The sequence below is a fragment of the Etheostoma cragini genome, chromosome 18 (assembly GCF_013103735.1).
Source record: "Etheostoma cragini isolate CJK2018 chromosome 18, CSU_Ecrag_1.0, whole genome shotgun sequence".
Taxonomy (NCBI): domain Eukaryota; kingdom Metazoa; phylum Chordata; class Actinopteri; order Perciformes; family Percidae; genus Etheostoma; species Etheostoma cragini.
In genome coordinates, this window is record NC_048424.1 from 21133623 (window position 1) to 21151049 (window position 17427).

At 39.9% G+C, this 17427-nt stretch overlaps 2 protein-coding genes and 1 long non-coding RNA gene across 4 annotated transcripts in view; 2 read left to right on the forward strand and 1 right to left on the reverse strand.

The window, feature by feature from the left end:
• Window positions 1–1630: 1630 nt before the first annotated feature.
• Window positions 1631–11580, reverse strand: fermt1 (fermitin family member 1). 2 transcript variants are annotated; one of them, XM_034899490.1, is made up of 16 exons: window positions 11322–11580; window positions 9442–9601; window positions 8698–8795; window positions 7496–7631; window positions 7194–7331; window positions 6184–6367; window positions 5985–6087; window positions 5780–5887; window positions 4995–5126; window positions 4756–4805; window positions 3598–3722; window positions 3133–3239; window positions 2776–3000; window positions 2550–2674; window positions 2315–2456; window positions 1631–2189 (listed from the first exon to the last, which is right to left on the reverse strand). In XM_034899490.1, exons 2-16 carry the CDS (start codon window positions 9590–9592, stop codon window positions 2016–2018), a joined length of 1998 nt encoding a protein of 665 aa, XP_034755381.1. In that variant the 5' UTR covers window positions 9593–9601; window positions 11322–11580; the 3' UTR covers window positions 1631–2015. The 2 variants fall into 2 exon arrangements, with proteins under 2 accessions (XP_034755381.1, XP_034755382.1); XM_034899491.1 differs by having other exon boundaries at window positions 9442–9596; window positions 11322–11493.
• LOC117961094 lies at window positions 7283–11011 on the forward strand. The gene is made up of 2 exons (XR_004660317.1): window positions 7283–7387; window positions 10794–11011. It is a non-coding gene; the product is annotated as an uncharacterized LOC117961094 (long non-coding RNA).
• The window catches only part of LOC117961090 (1-phosphatidylinositol 4,5-bisphosphate phosphodiesterase beta-1), a 165155-nt gene continuing 159225 nt past the window's right edge, over window positions 11498–17427 (forward strand). The window contains exons 1-2 of the mRNA XM_034899489.1: window positions 11498–11680; window positions 12674–12733. The gene's annotated coding sequence lies outside the window, so the exon portion shown is untranslated. The remainder of the gene's footprint in view (window positions 11681–12673; window positions 12734–17427) is intronic.

A 17427-nucleotide genomic window follows, 5' to 3' on the forward strand; every position in this document is an offset into this window, starting at 1 on the left:
AACAAACCAACAATATTTACACACTAATATAGACACACTAGTATATACATAGCTACTCTAAACAGAAACAATATAGAGAGATGAGTGCAATGAAGAGTCCAGTAAAAATTATTTAAATGTGGAACATAGTGCTAAGGGTACTGGGATAAATAGTATTAAGTTATTATATTATAATATGAACAGTATGGACATTATGAACAGTTCTGTAATAGGAAATGAGAATGATGAATAAATAAGGGATAATAAGTGAGTTATGAGAATGAGAATGATGAATAAATACTAAATAAATGGAATAATAGTGTGGGAATTACTAGAATTGTTGGGAATTGTTGGGAGATAACCATAGGTGTATGTACCATAGACTGTAATAGACTGTACATATACAATCTATGGGCACAACCCTAGTTCTAGAGAATATATATTGGGATGTAAATCCCATTTCCATTATTCGTGTCAAATGAATTCTGTTCCCACAACATTTCAGCACGTTTGCGTATATAATATTACGGTTAGACATATCTTTTATGTACAGTAAGCTAGTGTGTATTTAAAGAATGTGGCATCAAATAGTGGCAATATATGGCAAACACCCCAACTATTGTAGACTTAGCCATAGGCTGTACATAGTCTATGCTTATTGCCTATAAATAGCAACAAACTATTGACACAATTTAATTTTTTCACTTACCACTTACCATAATAATCTAAATAATTGGAAAATGGATGCTGTGACTTGATTCTGGTCAGATGTTTTTAAGGCATGTTGAGAATATGCAATTCACACCTTCCTGAAAACTTTATTGAATTCAAGCTGTATTTTGTTATGTATAGTTATAAAAAGTGTACTTGATAGCCTATCTATCAACATGGGAGCTGGTACTGCTGGATTGCACTTCAACAGTTTGTAGGGTGAGAATATGTTAGCTGAGGGACCGTGTCATCACCCAGCCTTGGTTGGGTGTGTTTCATTTCCCACCATGGGGCTCAATCTGGTGTTTTCTAAGCCTTTAAACAATGAGCCAACTCCACCTGCCCACCACTACACAGCAGTGCAGCAGGGAGGGGGTTGAAAGAGCAGCAGAGAGCCTCTTACACTGCAAGAAATGACTCAATGAAAGAAATTAAACAACATAGGAAACTGCTTCAGTAACTGGCAAGTTATTCTCAAATGATCCAACTACAATGAGACAGTAAGTCAGAGTGACCTCAGTCCAAAACCCATAAATTAGATTAAAGGTATATTAATCTTAAAGCATGTTCTGAAGCTTTCGGTGTTGAAATTCTTGAGTAAATCATGCATCAAAGACACATACAGAACATAGTTCTTGTACATTTTTAAGCTTCTCTTTTCAGGCCATGTCGCAGCAGTTCCCAGTGTTGGTATGGCTGTCCATACAGTAGCAATTACTAAATTTCCTCGTTGTTGCGTTAACATGAACTGGGAAAAAAATGATTCTCTGCCTACCATGAATTCTGTTTTCTTTAAGCACAGAATATAATCGTTTCGGAAATTACATTCCATCATTGTAATTCGGAATAAAGTTCATTACGGTCTATGAATTAATGAGTTTTACATTCAATGGAAAAACTCATTTATAGTGTTTCAGCCAGTGAACAAATGTGAAAGGAGTGAAAAACAAAAATCACCCATTATTGTTTTTTTACAAAATGTTTTTTTGTCAGAAACAAGGACATCTCTTCACCTAAAAAAATTTAATAATTTTAAAACGTAATTCTCACAAATAATGCATCCACGTTTTGAGAGAAGCTTGGCAACATATTTACATCACTATGTTTTCTAGTTTAGGGTACACAGCTATAACTTCACAACAGAATATATGACAAACAATGATGCTATTCTGTGAGTGAAAATGTTAAACTTACAGTATACAGTATTACATTTTCTTTGGCAGCGGTTTAGGGTTAACATTGCTACAGTAGATGAACGCTGTTCATTCACATTGTAACACACACAACAGATGTGTACTAAAAGAAGCACAGGCTCGTATCTTTCCTCATTCTTGGCCTCCAGTTAGTTTATGGAACAGTTCTTCGTCTAGCGTCTCGTTCTGGTCTTTAGATCTTGTCGAGAGGAAGATGTAACCGCCAATGAACTCGTGGACCACCTTGCAGTCACAGCTCAAACAGCAGAAGGCTATTGACACATTCTGGTCGAACTCTATGGTCACCTGGAATAACAAACAAAGTATTCATGTCTCTGAAGTAGTACTGTCTGAAAGCAATACCCAAAACTGCTTCCCTGAATGAAAAAAAGACATGTAGAATCACAATATATGGCACAAAGACCCCTCACCTGTCTTATCTCCCAGTTAACGTTCCACTGCTTCATGTTGGCGAACCTCCATGTGGTGACAGGCAGAAAAGAGGACATGTCAAGACGAATCAGACGGTTGTATGAGATTCCCAGAATCTCATCCTTCTTACTGCCTTTGAATCTAAAACAAATAACCAAACAATCATAAATACCATTTAGATGTTAAATATGTCACCAGTTGTCAGTGTAATATGCCTGAATATGTGCACCGTACCTGACAATGTAGTAGTTGATACCAAACTCTGGAAGCGACTGCCAGGCCTGGATGAAGCGCATCTTGGCCTCCATTAGGGACAGCCGTACTATGTTCTGATGGGCCTCCAGGATACGTGCGGTAAGCTTGAAACAATCACAGGGAGATAGCAGATATATTTCCTGATAACAGTAAGGGTACGCTGATGATTGCTGGCCAACTATACTGCATGTAGCCCTAAACACACCTGTTTGGTCTTGTACTTCTTGGCGAAGCGTGGAGAAAAAAAACATTCGGCATTCATGTCCATGGCGTCAAGGTCAGGAGCTGCCTGACCAGGAGGGGGCGCCAGGCTCTTCATTTGCAGAAAGGACTGGATGTTCCTCACTTCTGTCTTGTAGGAGCTGTAGGCCATTGTCTTGCCCTTGGAGGCCAGGATACATGCAGCTTTCCACTTGGCGTACTGTGTCTCCTGCCAAAATTACAGCACAGTTACAATATAAGCCCGCGTTTATGTATGTACACTTTACAGGGATTTTAAAAAGAGGCAGAATTGCTGCTTACTACAGAAAAATGTTCATGGGGAGAAAGATGTGGGACATACATTGTCGCATCTGATGTACACCTCGTTCATTCCGTCAGCAACTGGGAGCAGGAGCTTGATGCCGAACTTCTTGTCTGTCACGTTGACATCAGGGACTACCTCACAACCTGTCAAAGGAAGAGATAATTGAGTGGATTTAACCAGATCTGTTAATATTATCACAGAATAAAACTGCAACCATGGAGGCTTAAAGGAAAATACCATTGAATTTCTTTTGGACTGTAATAGTTGAAATTAGCTACTTTTCCCATACTAATAGAAGGCGAAAATAACTTGTATAGCATTTTTAGTATTTATTGCTATTATTAATAATGAAAATACCTTGGGTCTCCGTTTTTTAACCTCTCTTGGATGCTCAAAGATGAAATCACACATCATGGAAATGCTTCCATTAAAGGGTTATTATTCCTCAACAACAAAGAACACATTAAGAAGTGTTTTTCCACATCATACTTCTTCACTGACCTCGGAGGTGTAACTGCTCTATGGGTTCTCCCCTGGAGGTCTCCTTGTTCTTGTAGTAGGAGATGGTGGTGTCCTTGAACACAAACCAGTACTCTTTGTACGGCCGCAGCGATAATCTTTTGGGCCTGATTTGAGAATGAAAGAAAGAAACACAAATCATTGTTTTTTTTGCCTGCGATAAAGGATGTTGTCTTTATAGCTCTGCGTAAAAGACAGTATAAATATTTTAGAATGGTATTAAATATATATTTCCAGTGAGCAGCTCAACAGAAGGTTGTTTTCCTTTAACCAATTATCAGACGACCACCAAGCCGTTGTAGTGTAGTGTAGTGTGTGTAAGTATTTAAAGGAGAATTCCAGTTGATTTCAACACGTAGCTCTGTTGTTTGTAAATGTGGAGGGCTGTCAGTAGCGAGAAAACGAAAATAATCGGTATTGCCTACATCGTGTTATCCTCCTCCTACAGTTTGCACCCAGGACGATTAACAGGGCAAGTTTTAAACGTGTTTTTAGCCTCTTAACATGTTCAAAATGTCATTGCACGTGCCCACCCTTGTGAAGTGATTTATCCAAGTGAACACAGTGAATCTGACTGATGAAGATGTGAAAGAAATGCAATAGACGACCAAAACGTTTTAACTTAAAATTTGGACCAAGAAAAACAAAAAGTTGCTTGTTGGTCGACGGGGAGACAACACAAGGGTTAAGGTAGTATGCAGAGAGGCGGCTGTGTTTTAGGAGATAGAGCGGAAGGTACCTAAGAATCGGAAGATCGGCGATTCGATCCCTAGTCTTGGGCAAGATACTGAACCACAAATTGTGTAAATGTTCAACCGGTGTGTGAATGGGCTGAATGGTGCTTGTAGTGTGTGAAGCATGGTTGCTAAGACTAGAATCGCTACATAAATGAAGTCCATTGTAAGATAAAAGCATCAGAGCGTAAATACACATAATAACTTTGAACAGAAAATATTTTTACCCCTGTCCCATCCATTACCTAATGGTAGCAAGCCACTAAATTAGGCTGATTTAAAGGCCGCTGGACAGGTGAGGGTTTAAAAGGACAGTAAAATATCAATTTCAGATTGAGATATTTGAGATCTTACTTCAGTAATTAATGTTGGCATCTTCATGTTATAGAAACAAAGATGGGTTTACCTAAACAGCCGGAGGGTATCGGCCAGCTCTGGAATGTCTGTAATGTCTTCCTGGGGACAGGACAAACAACTGTAAATTATCCTGTGTCTTCTCCTGACATCACCATGTTAAGACATGCAATCATTGGAGGTCTACCTATCACTCCTGCTTAAAAACAGGTGTTCTACCATAACCTGAAAACATTACCATTACAGTTAATATTCACTCCAGTTTAGTAACGTCTACAAGAATATGTTTACCAGAATTCGGTCTGCGTGTCCGCCTTCAAGCGTCACCTCCAAGTTGGACAGGGCAGCCTCCACTTCATCTATCTCTGGTTCGTTGGAGTGGTCCAGTGGTTCACTTGACATGGTCAGTTTGCAAATATGGTACTGAAAAATAAATGGAAATTAAGGTTTTTAGAAAAACCTCCACTGACTTTTCTAGGAGCAATGATCAAATAATTCAACAAGTCATTATGACTTATAAGGTGATGCATGAGTCCATGAGTCACCCGGTGTGCCCGCTATTGCACCGATGTGTAGGTGAGTATAACACTGATCTCTTTTTTGAATAACTGTGATATCTGAATCATGGTCCTGGCAGTTGCAAAATAACAGCTGAACGGATAAGAGATGGCCTGAGAGTTAGAATACACAGAATGTCACAGCTGAAACATTACATTAAGTCATTAGACATTATTATAATTAGTTCTGGGAGAGCTAATTTTTCTGATGGGGAGCTATACTTCTTTCAATACTACTTGTACCGCTACTCACTCTCTCTTTCTTAACATCCCCCTCCCATCCTCCCTTTCCAGGGGGATTTTCCTCATGTCCTGACATGTCCCCACATGGATTTACAGATCAAACCTGCTCTGTCTGAGATAAAACACATATACAGCATACTGTCCTTTATTAGCTAATGTAGGCTATATTACTGTGCCCTTCAGGGTTCGAATGAGGATTTATAGATGAAGAATTGTCTCCACATACTGTTACAGAACCTTATGTCACTTTTATTACTGTGATGGCATGTTGTTCACCTGCAATGAAGCAAACATCAGCATTTCCTCCTCAGTGCAGTCTATCTCCTCCAGCAGGATGGACCAGCGAGCTTGTTCATACAGCTGGGTTATTCTGACCGCGTCATACTAAAACACAAAAAAACACACACTCAAATTAATTTCAAAACCAAAAGTCAGAAACATCTTGTTTTTCTCTCCAAGGGATACATTTTGGGTCTCTTACTTTGGGATTAAGGTCAAAGAAAACATTGTACTTGAAGCGAAGCAATAGCTTTTCTTCATCTTGGATGTCTTGCTCCATAAGAGAACGAGACGAGTCCAACCACCTGTCAGTCATAGAAACAAATTAGTACCGTGGTAAGGCATATCATCCACATTTAACACTGCTAATTTCAAGTCAATGAGCAAAAAGCTGCATCTACCCTGCGTTGTTGATTGCTTTGTCCACTGGCGAGAGCGGCTGGTACAGCTTGGCCAGCTCAGCAGGCGGCAGGTTAGGCTGGGAGTCGGCTAGAGGGTTTTCTCCAAACCAGAGGCTCGTGGCAGACACCGGCATCCCGTTCTCTGGGTCGTAGGTGGCTGTCATAGTCTTACTGTACATGGAGCCTTGTTTTAAGAACAATGGCAGATACATTAATAAAATCAGGTTTCAGCAAAAAGGCTTCTGCTTTTATATTAATAATGTATTTGAAAGGATTTGTAAGGGGAGCTGCAGTTAAAGTTGAGATCAACTCACTGTCAGATTGGGGTTAAAAATAAAACATTAAAGGCAAAAGAGATCCAACGCCTTTAAATAGAGTGATCTTTTGGTTGGTGTGGAATAGGAACTGGATACTCAGTGTAAGAGTGAGCAAGTGTGTATCGGGGAAAACCCCAAAGAATATGGCAGCATACTGAACAATTCTTTCAGATCTCACTGATGAAAACTCTGGCCTGTCAGATATCCGCAGCGCTATATATAGACATTTCTTCGCCTTCTCCAGCAGAAGTAATTCAAAGAAATAAAAATTCTATCCCTTCTAGGGCTGGACATTCATCTGAATGTATCTAATTAGAGACATTATGAAAATTAGTGATTCTTCTGTGGGCTAATTTATAAATAAAACTGGACTTCTACCTGTGATTAGACAGTTTACCTTTGCAAACTGAGCACTTAGCACTCAACACACAAAGCATTACTAATTTATGCAAAAGGTTTACATATTGGTGGAGGCCAAAGTTTTAATACAGCCTTACACTATGACATATCAACAAAGGCCTACCATGTTTAATAACACTGGAAATATTCAGAAAACATTTTAAATTTTTCTCCAGTCAATGCATCGGTTTCTATTTTACAGAGATGCTGCAGATTGTTTTGAAAGGAAATGAGATGTTTTTGTGCTGTGAAACTAGATTTTTTTATAAGAAACAGCACTGTGTTTCACAGTACCTGTGCCTCCTGGCCCCCCGCTCAGTAAATCAATGTCCCAGATGTCATCATGTGCTGAATTCTTGTCTTTCTTCTTCTTCTTCTTGGAGGGATCGTCTGGAGGCTTCAGCAGGGACAGTTCCTCTGATCGTCTGATGTCTGAGATGGAGCCAACATGAGACAGTGTGGGGGATCAGGGACAACATGGAAACAGGGTGAGTCTTAATTTTAGATGAATCCAAAATGTCTCTGTCTAAGAAACATTACAAGTTGAGAAAAGCAGCACACGGGACACTGCAATCAGAAAGGACAGAGAAACTTACTGAGTATGCGACAGATCTCCGCCACCGCCTTAAAGACAACACTGGAGAAGCTGACCGTCATTTTGATGGTTTTCATATTGGGGAGCTGCAGCAACAGGGATTTGTGCTGTGGTGTGTAGCGCAGGTCCGCATCAGCCTGTGTAGAAAAAAAATATGTTTTTGAAACCACACCAGCAAAGTCCCCAAATATCTTTCCTTTTTTATTGTGCTGATTTGGAGATTTTTTCAACCTTAGTTGGGCTGAGAGGAACTTCCCCGGTCAGTGGAATGTGTACACAGAGGGTAGTATAAAGTGATGTTCACACATGCAACGCATATAATGGACACCAAAAATAGATAGTTTTGGAGAGGGAACTTTGCACCCTTTTTTTTTTTTTAAAGATATTTTTGGGGCATTTTCAGCCTTTATTTTTGCCGGGATAGCTGAAGACATGAAAACGGAGAGAGAGGGGGAAGGACATCTAGCTAAGGGCCGCAGGCCGAGGAGTTAACCTCTACATACAGACGGCTGCTCTACCAACTGAGCTATCTGGGCGCCTGTATTGCACCCACATCTTTCATATCTTTCTCACCATTAATTTGTTTGCTATCACTTTGTTAACAGTGACATCTTCACCATGATGATATAGTTCTTTGAGCTTGTACAATGCTCGGCTGTACAACATGTGTTATTTGTACATGTACATGTATTATAAACCAAATGCAAGCTGGGCTGACAATATAAAACAACTGATGGGAATCCATCCCTCAAGCACAAACACACACAAACACACACACCCACACACAGAATTTAATTATTATTGCTTTGACTGGAGTATTCTACAGTGCCATGGACATTAAAATAGCTTTTTTTTCATAAAACATTATTTGATGGACTTATTTTTATTAGATAGTGATAGTAGATAAAAAGGAAAGAGTGGAGAGAGAGAGAGAGAGTGAGAAAGAGAGAAAGAGAGAGAGAGGGAGAGATAGAGAGAGAGAAGGGATAACACGCAGGAAATGGCCACAGGTTGGATTTAAACCCCGGCCACTGCATTGGACACAGCCTACATGGGGCGCGCACTTTACTGCGGGAGCTAGAGGTCGCCTGCTGTAGAAAAACATTTCAAGTGATTCTTTTTTTTGTGATTTTGGAATTAAAAATAAAAATTATAACATATCGGCACAATTATAAAAATAGATTTAATCACTACATATGTTACCTGAATTCCATACTTGTCCAAGGTCCAATGGGTTTTGAGTAGCCAGCATTTCCTCTGCTCCCACCACAGGGCATGGTCTGACCAGTCCTGAACGGCCTCTGCAGACAGACAGATTAAGTAAACAAAGTACTACCAAGTTACTGTCATATCTCAAGTTTAAAGGGTAGCTCACACCTAAAGTTATTGAACATTTTTACATGTCAAGTTTAAAGGGTCTTTATGTGGATCTCTTGCATTCTTAACTCCAACCTCAACATCTGCTACAAACACAAACACTTCCCGTACCCACTATTGTGTGGGTGGCTGAGCATGATTAAAGGGTTTTATGAGTCTACCTGACATCATGTTATGGTGCTGGGCTGAAATCGGTCTCCTGACAAGCTAGTTAGTCATCTATAATGTCTCATGCTGTTTAAACCACCTTACTGAAGTTGCCATCATATTAGCTCCTCTGAATTTATAGAGACCTGTTAAGAAATATCAGATAAGATCCTGGCTGAACTTTGGCCCCTAGGGCTACACAAGCCAATGCATTGTGGAAAAACAATGGCATTGGAGTGTAGAAAAACGCAGGGCAAACAAAGGTGTGGCTTGACTAACAGACCTGTTGTGGCAGCAGGGGGAGGTTGAGGCACTTTGCTTAAAACCGAGTTGAATGGATGTAAGCTTTTACCACGTAAAGAAACCAAAATTGAGTGTGACAGATTACGGCACGACATTGTTTTACCCATCGGAACCACTTACTGATCTTCTCCACCAGCTTAAGCATGAGGCCTCCAACGTGCAAGTCTCCCTTCACCCTCAGCTTAAATTTCATGGACTCGTCTCCATCTTTTTGATCCACCTGCACAGACAGCTCCCATGATTTTTCTCCATACTCTGCAGCTGTGGTCATGGCCCTGTTCTTAAAAGACAGAGGTGCATTGATTATAGACAGGATGCTCCTAGGTTTAGATAAGAAAACCTACCACTATCTTTATAATCTTGTGGTGGGGGAATTCCACTAAAATATGTTGATTATTTCCTTCTTTCTTTTGTTTATAAGCTTAGGAAACATCTGGGATGAAAACATGAGTCAGCGGATTAAGTGTTTCTCAACATCCTGTGGGAACATCCAAATTATCTTGGCCAACAGTTAACAAACACAGATATATCAGGGTTTTGGTGGCCAGCAAAGGAACAGATTTCCACCATGCTTCTTCTGCATTATCTCTTCAATGATACCATAGGCCCTAAAGTACTCCTCTCAGCCGGTACATTTATAAATAAGATATCAGCGAACACGCAGACTGGCAGATGTACTGGCTGGTGCCAGCAGGAAAAATAGATGAGACCGTAGAACACACAGTAAACACAGCAGGCACAGCACAGCTGTAGGGCTCTGCACAGAAAGACACAACTAGGTTGGGGAGTGTTGGACTTTAATTATGAGACAGAGTGAACGGATAAAAGACATCAGGCAGGTAAGAAAGAGGAGGAGAGCGGAGGAGGAGCAAGCAGGATACAGCTGTGGAATGTGTGACGAGCAGGGACACGAATCTGGTGCAGGAGAGACCATGCAAAACAATAATCTCCCCACACTGCACCAACCTCCCTTCATTTCACATATGAATTTAGAAAGTGTGGTGAACAAAGAGATCCACACACACACACACACACGTCTAGACTGGGGCTATCAATAGAAATACCTGTTTCATTTGTCCTGGGTAGCCCAGCTGAAATGTATACTGTGTGAAACTGTGTTGCCCGGAGGCTAGGTTTAATAAACCCTCTCTGCTTTCTTTGTGCTGCTACCTCCCTATGCAGCTGTAGGGTACAGTTAAAGGTTTGAGCCTGCATGTCTGCTGCAGAAAGGCTTGTAGAGATGTGTTGGAACGTGATGAATTGACTCCAACAACATTACACTAGCTGCAAACAAAGACCAAAAAGTGATGGAAGGAGCAATTATGTAATTTGGGTCTCATCAAAATGCAAACAACAACAAATACAATCTATTTTCATCCAAAATATGCAACTGTTTAAAGAGTTCTCATATTCTAACTCTTTAAAAGGTACAACCATGTGAATAGTGTTAATCTACTATTTCTAATTAACAGGTGTTTGATTTCCAACCAAAACTGCATTGAAAGAGTGGACTTGGCTAATATCGGAACAACTAGAGGAATGCAGCACTGGAAAAAGACACATTCCAGCATTCCATTCTTTACAATGCAACTACACACATACTACTATAACAGGAGACATGTCCAAAAGCACAGTGCATCTCTTCTTATTGTAAAATCATTCATACTAAGGAAAATGATCTAAAATAAAATAAAACATGATGACAGTGAACCCTGGGGCAATGAGTCTGATGACTTACTTTTGAGCCATAAACAACACTACTGTTACATTTTAGTATAAAGAGTACAGTACAGTGTCAGCACAGTCTGTGTCAGTAATAATAGTCATGTCCTACCAGTTTACCATTCCCTTTTCTTCTGTGTAGGCCTACCACAGACACATAATCCCAACCCGACTATTTCCAATAATGTGATTTGTTTTCTTGTCAGGGACATGATAAGTCTGTTTTATTCAGCTGGCCCACAAAACTAACAACATTAAAACTCTGAAACCACTCTTACCTTTATTCAAAGTTTTCTGCCGGTGAGCTATTCCTAGATATGTCTTGTGAAGTGGAACGAACCAGGAATGAACGAGGCTCCTCCAGGTGTAAAACACGCCCCGTGCCCAGGTAGCTAGAGAGGAGGAGGAACCGTTAGAGGAAGTTATTAACGTTACGCTAGGCAACGCTTCTAAGCAAAGGTGGGTTTGTCCACAACCGGCGACGATTTCTAATGTTAATGATTTAATAAATTAAAACAACTTTTGCTGGGCTCATATACCAGAGCTAGTGTAATATAGCTCGCTAGTACGCTGCTTCAAATGACAGTAGCTAATTGACTACAGGACAGACACTAGTTAGACAGCTAACTGTAACATGGTGAGTGCGTTATCCAAAAAAATAGCTAACGTTACCGTAACATAAACAGACTTAGCTAACCAAACTTTACTTAATGACAGCGAATGCTAGCTTAAACCTTTTGGTCACAGCGTGGTAACTAGCTAAATGACTAATGTTAAATGCAAGCTAATGCAACTTGGTAAATTTTAGCATTAGCATAACAAAAACTAGCTAAGTACTGTATCAAGATGCTTTCAGTGTAGCATAAATTTCAAATGAACCCAAAATTTGAAAGAAATTGACCAAAAGAAAATGGCAGTTAACGTTACTGATAGAATAATGTGTCAGCACCTAGTATAGTTAGCTAGTTAGGGCAATAACATGATAATAGTAGCAGTAAAACATATGGGCTATAATAAAGTATAATTTTATTTGGTTGGGGCTTTTACAGGATGGGACTGGCTAACCACTGAGTGATGGATTGATAGAAGACGTGACGTATTTGTGAATGCATTTTTAAGAAAGCATAACTGTAAACTGTTACGTTAGCTAGTTCAGTCAAAGTTACATATTAAAGGAGAAGCCCCCCAACTTTACACATTTAAAAGTCAGTTTACTAGTAATGCGAGTATTACTCAGTTTGTGGAAATAGGAAGAAAAACCCTGTCGGGATTGAATTTGGATATTTCCAAAGGAGGTATAGTCATTGTGAAAATGTCATATCAGGGCTGTTGCTCCAGTTTAAGTGGATTTAAAGAGACAAGCCCACAACATGATGAATAATAGTTTACCTCAAATGAATCAGCCCAGTGTCCTTAATGCCCACATCCTGACTGATGAGTAAATCAAGATGAATCACTTGAGTTGGTGTTTTCCACATAATGGTATTACCAGCTTTTGAAACAGCAACCACACAGTCAAACTCTTTTATTTGTACAGATGGTATTCTAGTGACACAATGAGATACAGCCAATTTTGTAGATTTTAATTAATAGGTATGTTTGTGCCTTCTGTGAACTTTTCTTATTACAGGCACTTGGTCATTATAGGATGAGCCCATGTGTGAAGCCTGCCACCCCCTGGTTTCAGTTGGTAAGATTTTTTTGACTTTCTTTTTGACTTGACTTGTACTTCAACAAAGGGCATACTATGACTAGATGGGTACATCAGACTCATGTAAACAAATGGCAAGCAAAAATTAGATCCCATGGTGTAATAAGGCAGCTTAAGCACAGATGGAAGTTTAAGACTATTAAGTAGCATTTTAAGATACTGTAACTGTTGATTGAGGAACAGAAACATCTACATTCTGAAAGAAAGTAACCCATTCCTGCACACTGTCACCACTTTTTTAAAATACAATGTTTCAATTATAGACTTTCATAGGTGCATCCAATTACATGATTTAATTTTCCTATGCACCTCTCCACCAGGTGTGCATTAACACTTTAATGCCCAGTGTGTAACGTGTTTAATTGTTTATTGTCAAAATTGGAGTAACCCGTTCACAAACTATTATATTACCATTTATTTACCACCACCATTAATTCCAAGTATTCCTTTTGGCTTAAATTTTACATTTGCATTCACATGAACTGGGGTAGACACTACATATTCATGCGCCATCTTAAAATATGTTAGCCGGTAAGGAACATACAGCATATACTGCTCCGCCCTTTTGCATTTTTGCTGTCACATGATAAACCCACAGATGCTGTTAATGTTGCTAATGGGTATTGTTGCTTACCAGCCCTGGCAAGTTTGAAGAAGGAAACATGGAGGATTGCACACATTCAAAATCCATATTTTAGGAATAGAAGTCTTCTTCTTCACCCAGAAAAAGAAAAAGGCTTGAAAAGAGCAAGAGACGGACTTTTTGAATTGTGAAGGCTACCGTAGCTGTAATACGTACAATTATGTTGTGCGAGATAGATAGGGAGAAATTCCTACACATTGGAACTTTAATGTAATCTCCAAAATATAAAAAAAGGGAGAAAATAGAGAGACACAGACACTTATAAATATCATGGCTGCCCCTTCTTAGTTGTTAGTCGTCTTAGCAATTGAAAAGTCTGTTATTTAGTCTTGGTGGACAAAAAGAGTTTTAGTTGATGAGTCATTTTTATGGTCCTTTAATGGACACTAAGCTAATATTTATTAGTCATACTGTAAGTGGAAAATGAGTCATATCTCTAGCATCACAGTAATAGTCACAAATGTTGTAAGCATTAGTCTTTTAGTATTTAAGAGATCCTTCTGCAGGACTGCAATCATCTGCAGAGAGACGTTAATAAACATTTTGACACATCTTTCTGTTAAGTCAACCAACTGATAAGTAAAGGACACCCAAGAACTTTTAGTGGACATTAATACTTAAAGTTCTGTTTCTGCCACACAGTGGCACCATTAGACCACATTTGAGTTTGAGGAGGGAAAGATCCTTTGAGTTTGTGTTTTTGAACCAGTTTTAAGAGAAAGGTACTTCATGTCTATGGTTTATAAACTGGCCACTGTTTGCTCCAACTCTGTAGTTCTTTACATGTGTGTTTTATAGCACTGAACCATAAAGGTGCTGTAATGGAGCAATTTAAGCATGTATTGAAATTAAAAACATCTTTTATGAAACTGGTAGCTCAAATCCAGTAATCTGATTGGTTCAGAGCTTTGATGTAATAACCATATACAACACCTGTGACGTTTATTTCCTTGGCACAATAACTATCATACCACATTTGAGAAAATGAACTGAAAATTGGTGCCACGGAGGGAAGCCATTCATCTGCGCATACACTAGCTGGTTTAATATCAGCAAAGTATTCCTTATAAGTGTACACTATATTTAAAATATTTTCACTGCTTTACCTCGCGATCAGACAGCCCTTTCCAACAAGGAACTGGAGCCGCTATCTATGCTCTCTTCAAAGCCACCAAAACCCATTGACAAAAACAGTAGAATTAGCTTGCAGAAAACACAAGTTGCTGTATACTGCTGCCTTGATCAGCTAGGTGTTATTTTGTGCTTATCTTTAGCTTTAAGCAAAAGAAATAGCCTTCGCTAGTTGCTAGTGTAGGATAAAGTTATCTGCACTGCGTTCCTTACATACCGCCTCTGTATGTGCAGAGAGTCAGCCAGCCAACCCAGAAGGGCCTATATTATTGTGAACATGATTATTTATTAATATAATACTGAACGTGTTATAAAAGCAATAGCTCACTTAAGGCTGTGATATATCACAGCTAAAGGGGTTGCTCCCCTTTCATTTCGCATTGTGGCAAAGAATGGGCTGTCACAAGCTATTTCTTGATTATCATCTCCTTTGTCACATGAGATTTTTCTCACTGGAAGAAAGCAGGAGCTGCCAATCGCCACTCAAGTTATTACAATATGAAAGTGGCTTTTAAAGGAACACGGTCATAAAAAATGAAAGGCAGTATTTTTAAGAGTCACTCCCAATTAGTGTCATATCAACTGCAACCCTGGCTTTCTAGATTGAGATTATAAAACCATGCAATCTCAGGGGTAGTCTGGAGTGGTGTTTCATTTTTGATAGTAGGATATACTTTATTGATTAAGTGGGAAACTTGTCTCTTTATGTAGGGACCCATGCCAGAGTCAGCTGCAGAGAAACAGCCCAACAGCGGGTAAGGACACTTCAGCATAAACCACTGTGCTCCAGTTGAAAGACAGTTTCTTTGACCACTTGATCATTTTGACCACACCCTACAGATTAAGTGTAGCAAACATGCCTGCGAATCTGTCTAAGCTCTCTGTTCCATCTTAGTCTTTAGTGCTGGCACACAAGGTTGTCTTGAGTCCATGTGTTTAAGAGGAAATGTAAATTCCATGACAAAAACAAACAAATTAACCCTGAGCCTCGTAAACGGTGTCATTGGCTGACAGGCACATGGAAAATAACATCATTTGGACCTGTCAGGCCTGGATGCAGTACAGACAAAGTAACATCATGTCCATGTCATAATGACACCTGTGGTCCTAATGGCAACTTAGCACACACAGTCCAAGCTCAACGAAAGGACAAATATCAAATTCACTTTACTACAGTGCCTGGGAGAATGATAAAATGTAGTCTTGAGGAGAGAGAGAGAGGGATACATTTTGGACTGTGGTTTTAGACACAATAAATTACATCTACTGCCTGAAGCTGGTCTAAACCTACTGGACGCGGGTGGGAAGCAACATCTGTAGAAGCCTTCGCCGGGTTTCTGTATTTATGGAAAGAGAAACCTCCTGCTGACCTGGGAACACGCTTACCCAATTAGCAGCCTTGCCGACGGATCAAATGGAAGTGAAAACATTCACTGCCGTGACGGAGACGCATCACAATGCCCCATTCATGCTGCCGAGCCCCATGCTTTGGGGTTGAGGTGGGGGGGGGGGGGGGGTGTTCTTCTAGGGATGTAGTGGGGAGGTGGGAAAGGCGAGAGGGAGTAATGAATGCAACAAGAAACTAACTTACCTCACTAACTTCTTTGACGTGTCGATGGAGGCCTTAATTCATGACTGAATACGGGTCCGGAGGTAAACACTGTTCAAAGGTGTTGTTTAAGGTTACCGACCACTGCTCACCTCGGTGTTCCACATCCTCTTCACCTCAGCCCCTACATCAACTTGGGACGCTCCCACCTCTTCATCCCAACAAATCCCTGGGTCTTATCCTGTGGGACCTGCATTGAGGGGGTCAGGACGCCTGAGAAACTGCACTGGAAGAGAGGCTCTTGACAGCACAGGGCTCTGGGGAGCAAAGGCTACACTGCCTCATGGCCTGCAAAGAGCTCTGATTCATTTTTACTCTTTGAGGGTTTGAAAATGATGTCTTTTATCAGGAATTTATTAATTTTTAAGCCACTGACCTCCATTGCTACCATGATATTCTATACCAGTTCCTGTTCAATTAGAAAAATTAATCTCAAGAAAAGACAACCTGCACCTGGCAGGTTATTTGTTTTACAAATATCAGTGTAAAGTGAAATTCTGTCGTGATGAGAGTCAAGCAACACAGCTGTGATGGTCAAGAGAGGATCTATGACTTAGAGCGCAGCGATTGACTAAATACAGACTGTATGTGTTGACAAAAGTGCCTTTATTTGTCTATTACCAACCTCCCCTTAGATAGAATGTGTAATCCTTGCACTGCAGTGAATGCTCAGTATAAAGGCTCTTTTATTTCTAAAATTAATTGTATGGGTGGAGCGATAGGTGCTTCGGTAAATGGCGTTTTACGTCCATGCTTGTGGATGTTTCCATTGAAGCTTATAAAAATGTTACCCAGCCAGGGTCAGTGCTGTAAAAAATAAAAATAAAATAAAATAAACATGAAGCTCATGCATTTTCAATTACATTTTCCATACGACACAGCCAAACTGATACATTCCTTATTTTCTGGGTTCACCTCTCCTTGCATGGAAACATCTGATAGAAATAACCCTTTTCATGGTGTCAGGTCAGATAGCCATAAATACAGGTTGCCAGCGCAGTGTGGCCCTCACATCTAGAGGAGAGGCTGTTCTGAACCGTGGTTTGGAACAGGATATCACATGTTTAAATATTGCACTTCTTTCTGAAAAGTGGCTACTGTAAAACAACTTCCATTACAGAGTATGGCTTTATCTGTCACCGGCCGTATTTCATCCCTTTGCTACCCAGAAACATAAAAGATATACAGTAGATTAGCACAGCCATGTGGATAGATGGTGATCATTTACCTTAGGCAAATACTCTGCTAGTCCAAAATTGAAAAATGGAAAGATGGTCTTTTTACCGATGA

What these genes read in the sequence shown, in the direction of transcription:
- fermt1 (XM_034899490.1), bottom strand. Translation starts at nt 9,592, where the DNA reads ATGACCACAGCTGCAGAGTATGGAGAAAAATCATGGGAGCTGTCTGTG. An exon ending in TGGACAAGTATGGAATTCAG is followed by an intron (nt 7,632 to 8,697) that starts GTAACATATGTA and finishes TTTTCTACACAG; the next exon opens with GCTGATGCGGACCTGCGCTA. An exon ending in TGATGTTTGCTTCATTGCAG is followed by an intron (nt 5,127 to 5,779) that starts GTGAACAACATG and finishes TTTATTTTTCAG; the next exon opens with TACCATATTTGCAAACTGAC.